Source organism: Adiantum capillus-veneris, chromosome 23 (genome assembly GCF_014529385.1).
Source record: "Adiantum capillus-veneris isolate H3 chromosome 23, ASM1452938v2, whole genome shotgun sequence".
NCBI classification, from domain to species: domain Eukaryota; kingdom Viridiplantae; phylum Streptophyta; class Polypodiopsida; order Polypodiales; family Pteridaceae; genus Adiantum; species Adiantum capillus-veneris.
Genome location: NC_140953.1, coordinates 128289909 through 128303270, shown reverse-complemented (window position 1 = coordinate 128303270; position 13362 = coordinate 128289909). Strand labels below are relative to the sequence as shown.

Below are 13362 nucleotides of genomic sequence, written 5' to 3'. Positions count from 1 at the left end.
GTAGCAGCACATTTAGTGACTGCATATGCACTCGAAGTATCAAAAGAACTGGTGGGGGATACGACATTCGAGACTGTGTATGCACTGAGAAAAATAGTAGAATTGGTACTAGGTACCCTGTGTTCTTCTTCGTGCAACGAATTGATGATACCATCCAAGGAGGGAAGCATGATGAAATTTGTCAGTCAAACTTTTTAACAAAATGGCTATGAGATCTTCTTCTGGTACTGGAGCTTCGACATAAACAAGTTGAGTTTTAATACTCTTCAGTATATTAGCTAAAGCTGTAATGTTTTCATCTTCACGCATGCGGATGGAATATAATTCCATTTTTAAACTCATTTTTGAATACTTAGCTTTGACACCGAAAAGCTTCTCTAACTCTATCTAAGCAGTACTTGAAGAATCAACATCATCCAAATAATGAATAAAATCGTCTTCTAAGGAGGTTAGAATGATACCAAAAGCTTGTTCGTCTTTCCTTTGTAGCTCAACAGATAATGCCCTTGTAACTGCAGCGGATGTGCCGGATTGGGCGGCTGCGAGAGGCTTGACCATGTTCCATAAATTTTTCCGCATCAAATAGCCTTTAACTTTTATATGCCAAGTGTGGAAGCCGGTCCCGTTGTATTTGTCGACTTTTGATGCCATATTTGATATGCAAAGGATAGCTGTATACTGGAGAAGGTAAGTAATGTCCGTCAAAGAGTCGATAACAATTGACTTTAATTCAAGAGTCAATTTGCAGCAATCGAATTTTCGGGAAGCAACTTTGATAACAATGGAATTTCTGGAAATTCTGCACACTAGTAAAATGTTGTAGTCCTAGCACACCGGAACACGAGCACATATTGCAATTGTAGCATGAAAGATTTTGCGAGGGTTTTGCAGGATGGGAATCCCGGTTGTGTAAAACCTTAGAACCAAATTGAGTGGTCACTGCAATGTGAAAATCACAATAAAATACAAAACAAGTCGATTTTTCTGCAGCAGACGAACACAGCATTGGCATGGTGATTAAATGCGCTTGCAGGCAGCAGACGGAGAAGGCCAAACCAGGGAGCGCTGGTATGTCGAAAGATCACCACAAGGCCAGGGCGACCATGTTGATAGCACTTTTGCTTAGTTTTGCTACAGCTCGACAAATAGCTTCCTCTCTGCAAGCGGCCATACCCGCGAGGTTGAGTCGAGAGCCGAGAGCCGAGGCCCGGTAGGGCTCTGATACCAGTGTTGAGTGCTATGGGCTATGGAGCCATGGTGTGCTACAACAGAGAAAGCGAGAGAGAAAGAGAGAGATTGACTCTCCTTGCAAAACAACGCAAGATACTTTTGATTGATTGTCAAGTAAATAAAGCTACAAAAACCATGCAAACTACAAGTGAACTGGAGGTCTTTTCTATGGCTAGTATTGGGCTTGAAAAAACCTAACAATGGACCCCATGATTTTTTGAGTAATTACTTTTGACTGTTTTGAAAAAAAGATTCTCTAAATTTAGTGAGAACCTTCTATCACTGTGCATAAGCTCCCATTGAGCCACATGTTGATATTTATGCTTAGCAAGTGTATGGTATTTACGAGGCTCACCATAGAAAATAGTAGGGAAACTAAGTTCTTCACAGTATTCATCTTTGAAAATACTTGGCAGGAGCTACAAAGAAGATTTTGTCGTTGTGATCCACTCCTTGTTGTGATGACTCAATTCCATGGAGCATGACATCTGTAGCTAGATCATCTTCTTCTGATGGTTGATTGTTGTCGGCAAAATCATTAGGCAAAGGACAATGAAGACTATGGAAATGGCTTAGCCACTCGTTGTTCAGAGTAATTTGTTCGTTCTTGTATAAAGATGTTTGCAATAGTTGAGTAGTGGCTTTCATTGTAAGCAATGGTTGAACAACCCCGGAAAGGTAGCAATGATTGTACTGTAGATGACGCTTAATACCCACTAGTATCGAGGCTTCATCATGAATAAACCTTGGCAATATTTGTTGTGTTTTCCCCAAGGATGCCAAAACATTAACAACGCTACCATGCAACCCAAATTGACCATTGTATGTAAGCTCTCTAATTTTGGCGGAAGGTAGCTTAGGACTTACAAAATTTAAAGGGAAGTAAATTGACAAAATTTGAAGGTTTTTACACTGAATTCCCACTAATTTTCTTAAAATTTTGTAGGTATACTACTTATGTGAGCTCTACCGAAGCAGCTTGTGCCTCTTTAATTTGCTGGTCTTGAAGAATGAGGCAACAAAGACTTATGATTCTTATTGATTGGATGGAGTATGCAACCGGTATAACACAACATATTATTACAAGCTTGGAGAGGGGAATGTAATGCGCGAGGTTTCATTCACCACGCCTCAGGAATGTGGGCCTGACGTGCCCTACACTTTTGGATTGATAAGTGGGTTGCCATTTATAAGGGGATCTGATTTCATGGATAAAACATTTTTTGATGCATTCCTTCTTTCCGAGTGATCTTGGACAGAGAGCCGACTCCAATGCTACAATGGAGCATTATGTACAGAGTAAAGTCCAAACCATTCTTCTTGTGGGTGACTGTTCTTATGCGGATAAGTATCCATTTTATGACATGGGGATACATGGAGACGTTTCATTGAGCGTAGTGTTGCCTACCAGCCATGGCTTTGGACTCCTAGCAATCATGATATTGAATCTGGTCCAACCTTTGTGAGCAAAAACTTTCCCCGTCACTTGTGCAATTTCGTTGTTCATGGGTTTTCAATGTTAACTGGAACTATGTGTTGTGCAGGGAGAATTCAATGAGTTTAAGCCTTACATCCTTCGATTACAGACTCCTTACACAACATCCCAAAGTACGTCTCTCCTCTTATATGCAATTCATAGGGGCCCATCTTACATCATCTCTCTGTCTTCATACTCCTTGTTTGGTGAGGATAGAACTCTAGGCTTGCTCTACTTGTTGATTGCCTGCGTCAGCATGTCTTAGCTCTTACTCGTGCTACTTGCAAGTATGCAATAACTTATAGTCCTCAGTACTAATGGCTCAAAGCAGAGTTATTGAAAGTTGATCGAACAAAGACTCTTGAAGATGTCCGCCTCGCGAGTTCCATCCATTGGCAGGCCCACGTGATGCCTCACCTTGTTTTTGTTATTTTTAGTTTGTAAACAAATCATTTCATTTAAGAGCATGGGCTCCATTTCATAAAAAAATTTATTTTATCTTTGTTTATTTAGATTGCCTTAGAAAACCTTAAAGAACAAAGCATTAGTAGTACATTCATAGAATTTTGATTCTATGATGTGAAATAATGTAATATTTTGATTTGTCAAAAAATCTTTTCATTTAAAACCTCCTAAAAGGACATGATGTGAAATAATGTAATATTTTGATTTGTAAAAGAATCTTTTCATTTAAGACCTCCTAAAAGGACATTTCATGATTTTCTTTTATAAATTCTTATTGAACCTACTTTTCCTTAAGAATTTGTTTAATTATTACTATGCTTATTAGATCTACTTTTTAGTTTGTAATGGGATTTCTTTATTTTGTTGTTTTTTTATTTTTATTTTTTATTATTCTTATTTAACTTTTTTACTTTATTTTATCTTAAAATATCAATGTGATCTTTTCACCTTATTTAAGTAGATCCATTGTAACAGACAAGGCATCTCTACTACTTCTTTATAGAGTTTGAAAAAAATAAGTGTCATTTAAGGATGATTCAATGTTTGGCTTTCTAAAAGAAACCCTTAGTGTTGTGTTGGGCTAGGGAGACTTTCATTGTTTTCAGTGTATGGTGGAGACTTACCTTTCATTTCACATATGAGAGATCTTTACTTTTCTTGCATTCTTTTGTTTTAGAATGCTAAAGTGAAGGTTCACTTAACATAATTTTAGTAAATTTTACAAACACACACATATGTTTTTTTTGGCATTCTATTGTTTTAGAATGCTAAAGTCAAGCTTTACTTGCATAATTTTAATAAATTCTACACACACACATATATTAATTAGTTCTTTTATTTCACCTTTCATGTCACAACTTCAGATGGCTTTACATTTCTTGCATTTTATAGCTTGATTTCAGTTAGTGTTAACCTTCGAGAAAGTTTCTTTTATTAAGCGACTGCTGATCAAGTTTCCTCCTCACAAAGAAGAAAATCGAAAATACTAGCAAAAATTTTGAGATTTGCAAAATTTTTGGACGACTTTCTCACATATTTCATCGGTTTTTCTTTTGTTTACCATGGTTTGCAACTAGCTAGTCTCGATTTTCAATCGACTCAAGACTAAGCTGAGGCAATCCTTTCGCAAACACTGATACCAATTTAATTCAACCTAACAATTTTATCATTTTCTTATTGTTTTTGAAAGCCGTCGTAACCCTTTCACTTGTTTTCATTTTGAAGGTCATAAAAAAACTCGACTTTTCTTTTTACATTACACAAACTTTAACCTCACTATTTGTTGACCATTTCACCTCTATGTAGATGTGTGAGAATTTGTGTGGGGGGGATGGGGACAAAGGGAAAGTGCATTTCCCATATTCATAATCCATTGTCAAAGGCAGTGGTGGGGGCCATACCGATCGATAGGCTAGGTTGGAACCGCTAGTTTTTAACGCCCGTGTCACATTAGGACATGCAAACAACGTTTATTCTCTTCCCAACCAATCAATGGATGTGTCGATGGAGTCACCTGTCACACTGGGATGCTATCCATGTTTCCCCAACTTAGTTGGCCATCTAGCTTAGCGACACACTTTTTCCAAAACTGTATCGGCCTCCCATGCCCATCCAACTTCAACCCCAACACTAATCCTGCCGTTTGATTAGACGCTTAGCAACTTTTCTAATTTCTCACATGCGCTAAGTGTGACATCATTTGTGCTAGAGCTACTGTAATCCGAACTCTTCTCATGCAAGGGCATGTTGATCATGGTCATCCAACTCATAATGGACACATGGCCTAGTGTGATAGGGGCCTAATTATGTGTGTATATACATAATACAATTCTATATCAAAACAATACAATTGCACAACTGATTGAGACCTACTTCCGATAAATCTTCCCCCTTCCCCTTACCTTCAACAGGCCATCGTGACTCCTCACCTTATTTGCCAAACTCACAAGTGTGAGTGATAGATAAAATTAAAAATATAAAAAAGAATTACATGAGAAAGCTCTGTTTAGACAGAGCCAGAGAATCATACAACCATAGTCCAACCATATATTCTTGGTTGACAAGGGATCTACCCTGACATAAAGAGTCTCGGATAACATGTTCAATGCTTAAGTATGAATTTATGTTTTTTTGAAGTCATTAAAAATGTCAACCTACACAACAACAAGTGAGAGGGCCACGATGGCTTTCTAAAACAATAAGAAATGGATAAAATCATTAGGTAGAGTTTAACTAGAATTATATAAGGTGAAGCAGAGTTTGGGATTCTCTCTTTTATTAAGCAATCGAATGTCCTCCTGGCAAAGAAGCAGACCAATAAATACTAGCATTTTTTTTGAAATTTGTAAGATTTTTAAACTAAGTTTGGACATCATTACATCGATTTTTCTTCTCTTTACCATGGTTTTGCTCATTAATATATATATGTGTGCGTATATGTGTGTATACATAAATAGATAAATAAATAATTTACATTTATAATAAAAAAAACTCATTAATATATTAATATATATATATTTATTTATATTGTGTATGTATGTGTGTGTGTGTATGTATATGTGTGTGTATATATATATATATATATATATATATATATATAATTTATTAAAATTATGCAAGGTGAAGTTTCACTTTATTATTATGAAATAATAGAATACAAGAGAAGTCAAACGATGTGAGGACATAAAATGAAAGGTGAAATAAACATATCCATTTGATATTTCAAAACCAAAATAACATTTAAGGCAAGTCTCAATCATCATCACTGACAACATTGAAAGTATGTTTGATGCAACACTTCTCTAAGGCTTGTGTTAGAAAAAAAAAATGTCATTAATGAATGGTCAATGCGTGTGCAACTTTATTTATACGACTTGGTTGATAATGAATGAATAAGTGAAATGTTTGAATGAACGATGCTCAATTTTTATATCAATCATAGATAATTGATTGTGAAAGCAAATGAAATATGAAATAGGTGGCCAAAACGTTTTTTTTTCATTTGTTTTGATAAGAATCTAACAAGATGCTTAGTTTGCATTCAAGAAAAAGACTCATGTATTCCTCCACGAACTAAAGGCATAGGGAAATTTCAAATTGAATACTTTGTGCATTTGTTTGAATAGTTGAGTGCTGGACAAGAGGTAGCGTGGGACGTGGATGAGAGAGAGAGAGAGAGAGAGAGAGAGAGAGAGAGAGAGAGGGCAAAGGGAGTTTCGAAAAAAATAGTGAAACCTCAATTAGATTTGAGCTTGCCTTTAAGAAAATCTGAAAATCAAGAGAAGTTTTAGTGCCCTTATTTTCTTGGGTGTTTGAAAATGTATCTCTTAAATTATCTCTTAGCATATCATGCTAATGCCAATTGAGGGCAAGGGGAAAAGGAGAAATTCGGGCCGTGTCACATGGATATGCGGGAGAGCATGCGTGAAAGGATATGTCGGGGAAGAAATTTTCTATGTGTGTCACGTGGTTATGTGGGAGAGCATGCGATCAAGACCAACAAGGGCACGTGGAGGAACTTGTTGCAAACGCATGCGCCGAACCAGCTAAGGTATGGGGTGATATTTTTTCAGCCTGTGAAATGAGGAGGATGGTTGTCAGAGAGTTTTTTTTTTGCTATGCTTCGCTTTCGACTAACTCACTGTCGGCACTACAACGCAATTGAGATGCAGGCAAGAGTGTGGGAGACCATGGGTAGTGTGCACCTTGCTTCATTTTGTTTGCATTCATTGAGTGGAAATCTGGTTCAACAGGCAGGGCGACTCGCTGCACAAGGCTCATGAGCACTGCGTCATGGACATACAGAGTTGCGTGTTGAGAGAGAGAGAGAGAGAGAGAGAGAGAGAGAGAGAGAGAGAGAGAGAGAGAGAGAGAGAGAGAGAGTGCCTGCGATGGGAGTTGGCACCTAGAGGCGAGAGTGGCATTGAGGCACTGCGCTAGACAGACTAGGAGCATGGGACATGGAGGCGTTGCACTTCAGAGAGCAGAACGAATTTATGCAGTTGTGCATGGAAACTCGGGCAAATAGGGATGCGGGAATTGGGGCGAAAGTCCGACAGTTAATTTGGGAAGACTGGGAGAAGGAATCTCCGGGTCTAATTAATTAATGGAAAGCGACCCAACCAATTTGCATAAGGGGTTTAATAAGGGGAATCATGCGCATATGCTTCCATGTCTTTGAAGTTAAAAATAGGGGAAGGGGCACGTGGAGGAGAGAGGAGAGGAGAGAGCAAGAGGTAGATTTTTTCGGGTGTACGTACAGACTCTCTTCTTCTTCTTCTTCTTCTTCTCTTATTTGCATCGCTGCGCCCAAGCTGTAGCGCCATGCTCTCCTTGCAAGGCAAGACCGTGGTGGAGTGCACCCTGATATTTACGTGCAAGACAGGCCGATTGGAGTAATTTGCAAGGTTCGAGGCTTGTGAGGACGGCAAAGCGAGCGGGGTGGAGGCAATCTATCTTTGTGTTGCAGGGTCAGAGGGGCCATCAAGGGGCTCTCTCTCTCTCTCTCTCTCTCTCTCTCTCTCTCTCTCTCTCTCTGTTGTAGTTGCTATGGCTCACGGGAGTGCATCCAGAGAACATAGCAGGGGGGTTGGGGAGAGAGAGCGTGCACACAGAGCTGCCTGCACAAGGAGGCAAGGGCAAGGGATGGAAGCATTGTGAACTGCCAGCGATCGCAAAGACAGTATGTGGCCAGCCTGTTGGCAATGAGTCAAGACATCACATTGCAGAGGAAGGGATGAGGGGAGCGGGTGTGGGTCACAACTCAAGGGTATGGAAGCAAGGGGCAGGAAAGCGGACAGAGAGGGCAGGGAGCGAGAGGCAAAGAAGCTGGGTGTGAGCTCAAGGCTAGGGCTGCAGAGCAGACATCTGCCTTTGCACGATAGTTGATAGGAGCAAAGGGAGAGAGCCGAGTGCAAAGCGGGACATGGATTCATGCAAGAACAGGCTCCAACCCCTTTTCCTTTAAGCTGAGAGATTCCAAACGAATAGAATCTGGATAATTGGTTGTGAAAGCAAATGAAATAGGTGCCAAAACGTTTCTTTCATTTCTTTTTAAAGGAATCGCCAAAGATGTTTGTGTAAGAGTTAGATGAAAGCTAAACTAAGTGGAAGGGGGGGGGGGGGGGGGGGGGGTGGTGTTTGTCGCATGGACATAGAACGTGGATGAAAGGTAAACTTGGTGAAAAGAGGAGGGGGGGGGGGGGGGGGGGGGGGGGGGGCATAGGAATGGCATGTGGATAAGATAGAGAGAGAGGAAAAGAGAGATTTTCTCTATCTTCAAAGAAAAAACACGAATTTTTGTTGAGGGCAACTGTGTTTGGGAAAAATCAGTCTCAACTTGATACTGTGTCGTTTTTTGTTCAAACATGCTAGTAGAGGGCAAGGGGAAAAGGATAAATTCCATCCCAAAGGGAAAGGTGTTTGTTGATTAGTTTAAATCAAAACTTTTGAGTCATTGTTTCCATAATTTGGATACATCAAAATGGAAGGCACTCTATGACGATAAATGGGCATTGATTGACTCAGGGGCTATTGGTATGTGGAGGAGCTTGCTGGGCTTAGCTTACACGAGCCTCTAGTATGCCAACACAACTTTTGGTCTGCATGTTGTGCCAAGCGGATTGGTTTCCCTCCTCCTATGGATTTGAGTGCAGATACCTCCTCGAGTATGTCAGAGCACTTCCCCCTCAAACTTCAGATTGCAAGGGCTAGTGAAGATGATTACCTTTTGGAAGAGAAGAAGAAGAAATTGGTCTCTTGGGAGCCTCTCTTTAAGGATCCACTCTTCAGGTCCCTTGCTAAAGATGAAGGCAAGTTGATCCCAAAAGTAAGATAAAAAGGTAAGTCTATGAAATTGAGCTTCCTCGGCCTTCCATGGAATGTATGATCTTGTGTTTTTCCATTGCACTTTGGTTATGCATGGAGTCATCTTCAACATCAATCACAATCAACAACCGTCGCTTTTGCAGAACTCGGAGAGGCTCAAGGAGAGACTTTCCCGTAATCTTGTGCAAGCAATAAGAGTAGTCAATCGGGAACACCCATGTATAGAGCTCTCACACCTCTCCAAATAGATAAAGAAATCACGTGGAAGAGCTTCTAAGCTCATTTTACAAAAAGGCCTTGGGCCAACCAAGTAATATTATGCTTAGAGGGCCTTCACATAGACCCGATAGCGGCATTTTTAGAAGGCCTTTCAAGTTAAAAAATGCAATCACATAGACTTCCACCATCACGTTAAATACGGTGCTCATCTTGGTAGCACCTCTATCATCAGAGGGTCTTTAAACCACCCTCTACATTTTGGAAGGCCTTCTAAATTGGCAATGACCTGCTAGAGCAAGTCAACTAGATCTTTTTACCTCATACCAAAAGTTTTCTATTTGTCCTCATTTGGCAGCTCCAACGGGACCCCACCTATCTACTTGCTAGGAGATCACCTATGGGAATGCAGAACCTTCAAAAAGTGAGCCTTCCAATTTGGAAGGCCCTCTATTTTGGAAGGCCTATGTGCAGGCGCTCTTAGAGGGCTCTCACACAAACCCTTTAATGGTGCCTTTGGAGGGCCCATGACTTTCTAACAACGTGCCCCATACCCTCCACAAATTTTACGGATCGCACTTGCGCAAACAATGGAGGTAACCGCGACTATTTTTTTGGGGGGTGCTTCAACCACCCCCACAATTACGAATCGCCTTTTCAATTGGCGCCACCCGGTCAACAACAATGGTTGCATGCACGGAACTGGCTACATAGCTACGCCACTGTTCATGCTGTGCATTAACAAAAACCATGGGCAGACAAGGTCACAATTGCAAGCCTATTGTAGGTGAGGAGCTCACGATTAGATATGGGCTTGCAACTGTCGTTGCACCATGGCACGGGCTTGGTGAGGGTAACATACAACGCTAGCAAAAGGTGGATGCCCAACTTTCGTGCCACACTTTTGTTACCGGCAGTAGGTTGTACCCAATTATAGAAATTTGGAAAAAACTGGGAATCCTGCGAGATGCGTGGTGTGGGTAAAGTCGAAGCCTTATGGTGGTTGTTGGGTGACGGAGCAGGCAGGTGCAAGCGAGGCTACGCGTAGGGTAGGTAGCTGCGTATAAAGGCAAACTGACGTGCAGAGAGAGGGAGCCGAGCAGAGTCAGGCATTGCTTTTACTTTTTTTGTAACCTAGCTCTAGTTCGATGAAGACAAATGAGAGCGTTAGGAGAAGTTGCTACGGGTACAACTAATGAGGCTGATCTTGCATCTGTGGAAGTTCGAATCTCTGTATCCATTTTTGTAAGGGGATTGTATCCCGATATGAAAGAAAGGGAATCTCAAACAATAATTGAATAAACTTGAGAGGCTACCGGTAGTAGATGGTTGTATAGGGCGTCTTCACTATGGCCCTCCAATGTGTAAAGGCCCCCCAATTTTAAAGCCCTCCAAAGAGAAGTCCTCTTACGTAATTGTGGAGTTGAAAATGAGTATGAACTCAGCCGCTCAGCCGCTGAAGCCTGGCCCTCGCCTCGTTGGCGGGCGGGGGTACTGGATAAACTGGGAGACTTGGTCCAGGCGGCCACGTTTTCACCAACCCTCTCACTCTTCTGCTGTCTTCATATCGACGTCCTCGATCAGTATTTGTGACGTTTCTCTCGCAAACGGGCAAGATCTGCCATGCCATGGTGTGTACAAACCCTAATTCTACGATGCAGCCACCCCTGTGTGGTTCAAGTCTCCTGTTCTGCGCCCATATGCTCCTGATTCTCTTCTTCCTTGCGCATTGCGATGCAGCAACTATGGCGAGCTTTGCTTATAGTGGATTCGACAGCCCTCAGGCGAGGGCAGAGATCATTTGCTTCCAGAATGCATCCTTCCAAGAACGCAGCTTGCAACTCACAGAAACTGGTGCTACTCAGGCGAGCGGCCGCTGCCTTTACAACACCCCTGTCCAGCTTCTTGCATCTGGAACTCTCGCCCCACTTTCCTTCAGCACTCAATTCATCTTCTACATCCAGCCCAGCACCACTTCAGACCTCGCCGATGGCATGGCATTTGTCATGGCGCCCACCCTTGGCGGCATCGCGAACTCCAGCCAAGGCTTTCTGGGCATCTTCAGCAATGAAACCAGTGGCAAAAACTCTACCCACACTCTTGCCATTGAATTTGACACTTACAAAAACCCTGAACATCAAGATATGGATAACAATCACATTGGCATTGATGTCAACGACATTGTTTCATGGGCGGCCACTTCGGCCGCCTACAGAACTAGCAGCTCACCAACAATCCAGAGTGCGGCAGATGGATATGCTGTTCAAATGAAAGGTGCAAACATCCAAGCTTGGATTGATTATGATGCCACTATGAACCAGCTTAACATTTCCGTAAGCAGGACGCTAGGAGTGAAACCCATGTATGCTCTGATGTCCATTAGCTCACTCAATCTGTCAAGTTTGTTTAATGAGACGATGTATGTGGGATTCACTGCTGCAACAGGACCCCTACCAACGGTAACTTATTATGTGTATGCATGGAGTTTTAGCAGTGATGGTGGTCTTGCAGCAAACATTTCCATGCCATCAAGGGACAAGAGCAACGGCATTGGCAAGAAGGTTATCATTATAGGGGTCCTTTTCAGTTTTTTTGCGCTTCTGTTGGTGGCGATGGCGGCAGCGTATATTTATTTTAGGAAGAGAAGGCTCAAAGCTAGGTATATGAGCAAGGATGATTGGCAAATGTCTTTGCAAGAGCAGCTTCCACAAGAATTTAGCTACCGCGAACTTGTGAAAGCAACGAACAATTTCCATGCGAAGAATAGATTGGGAAGTGGGGGCTTTGGTGAGGTCTTTCAAGGTGTGCTCCCTTCTAGTGGCACCTCCATTGCAGTGAAGAGAATATCCAAGGAGTCAAAGCAGGGTGTCAAGGAGTTTGTGTCCGAGGTGACGACAATTGGGCGGCTGCGCCACCGCAATCTCGTTCCCTTACTCGGATGGTGCCAGGAGAAGGGTTTTGTGCTCGTGTATGAGCTGATGCCCCATGGAAGCTTGGACAAGGTGCTTTTCAATCATCAAGCGAACTTTCCTTGGAACCAAAGATTGCATATTCTTCAAGGAGTCGCAGCTGCGCTTCTCTACCTTCATGAGGAGTGTGAGCACAAAATTGTTCACCGAGACGTAAAAGCCAGCAATGTGATGCTAGATGCTCACATGAATGCGCGCCTTGGTGATTTCGGTCTGGCTCGTTTGTATGGGCATGATGTGGTGCCCGGCACTACCAATGTAGCAGGCACTTGGGGCTACATGGCTCCGGAATCCTTCTTTACTCGCAAAGCAACAGAGAAAACAGACGTTTTTAGCTTCGGTGCATTGGCCCTAGAAGTGGCAACAGGAAGGAAGATGAGCGATCCGAGCGAGCAAGAGGGTTGCTCGATGATTGAGTGGCTATGGAAGCTGCAAATGAACAAGGCATTGCAAGAGGCAATCGACCCAGAGCTGCTCGGAGAGGGGCAAGAGTCATGTGATATAGTAAGGGGGGTCTTGGAATTGGGGGTTTTGTGTTGCTATCCAGACCCTGAGAGCCGGCCATCAATGCGACGCATTGTGCAGGTTTTGAGGGGGGATGCTCCACCTCCATCCTTACCAACACTCAGTTCTTGGTCACCATTTGTCTTTACCTCCCTAGCAATGACCTCTGCTGCCCAAGACTTCACAAGTTTGTCCATGGGTTCGGAGATTTGTGATGATTCCACCTCCAGCTCGCTTCAATTGAAGGGCGAGACTTTGAGGAAGGCTCCCAGTGGTAGGTAGTGCTAAGTATTGCAGATATTGTTCACCATGACTCTGTATCAAACACATAGTTTCAGTCATGCCACACTTCCAAAAAATCATGACTTTCTACAATGTTGTATAAAGTTTTGGAAATACTTAATTTATTATTAGATTAGAAAAAAATTATTTGCAATTATTGGTTACCGGTGATCAAGGTAGCACTTGTCAGAGAAAGAAGAGAAGTTCTGACGTGGTAGGAAATTAATAGGGTATTTTGATTGCTTAATGACTATTTTTCAAGAGTCAAATCATTTGGTCAGTTCACTTAAACCATTTGGCAAAAGATGAGCCAAAAAATTTCAAAATTTGTAGGATATTTTGATTGCTCAACGACGTTTTTCAAGGACCACGGTAATATCTAGATAACAAGTG

General features: G+C 42.0%; 1 protein-coding gene across 1 annotated transcript; it reads left to right on the top strand.

Annotated features, from left to right (window-relative positions):
* Positions 1–10686: 10686 nt before the first annotated feature.
* LOC147428524 (L-type lectin-domain containing receptor kinase SIT2-like) lies at positions 10687–13122 on the top strand. The gene has a single exon (XM_086496527.1). The coding sequence runs from the start codon at positions 10843–10845 to the stop codon at positions 12967–12969; it is 2127 nt and encodes a 708-aa protein (XP_086352653.1). The 5' UTR covers positions 10687–10842; the 3' UTR covers positions 12970–13122.
* The last annotated feature ends 240 nt before the right edge of the window (positions 13123–13362 follow it).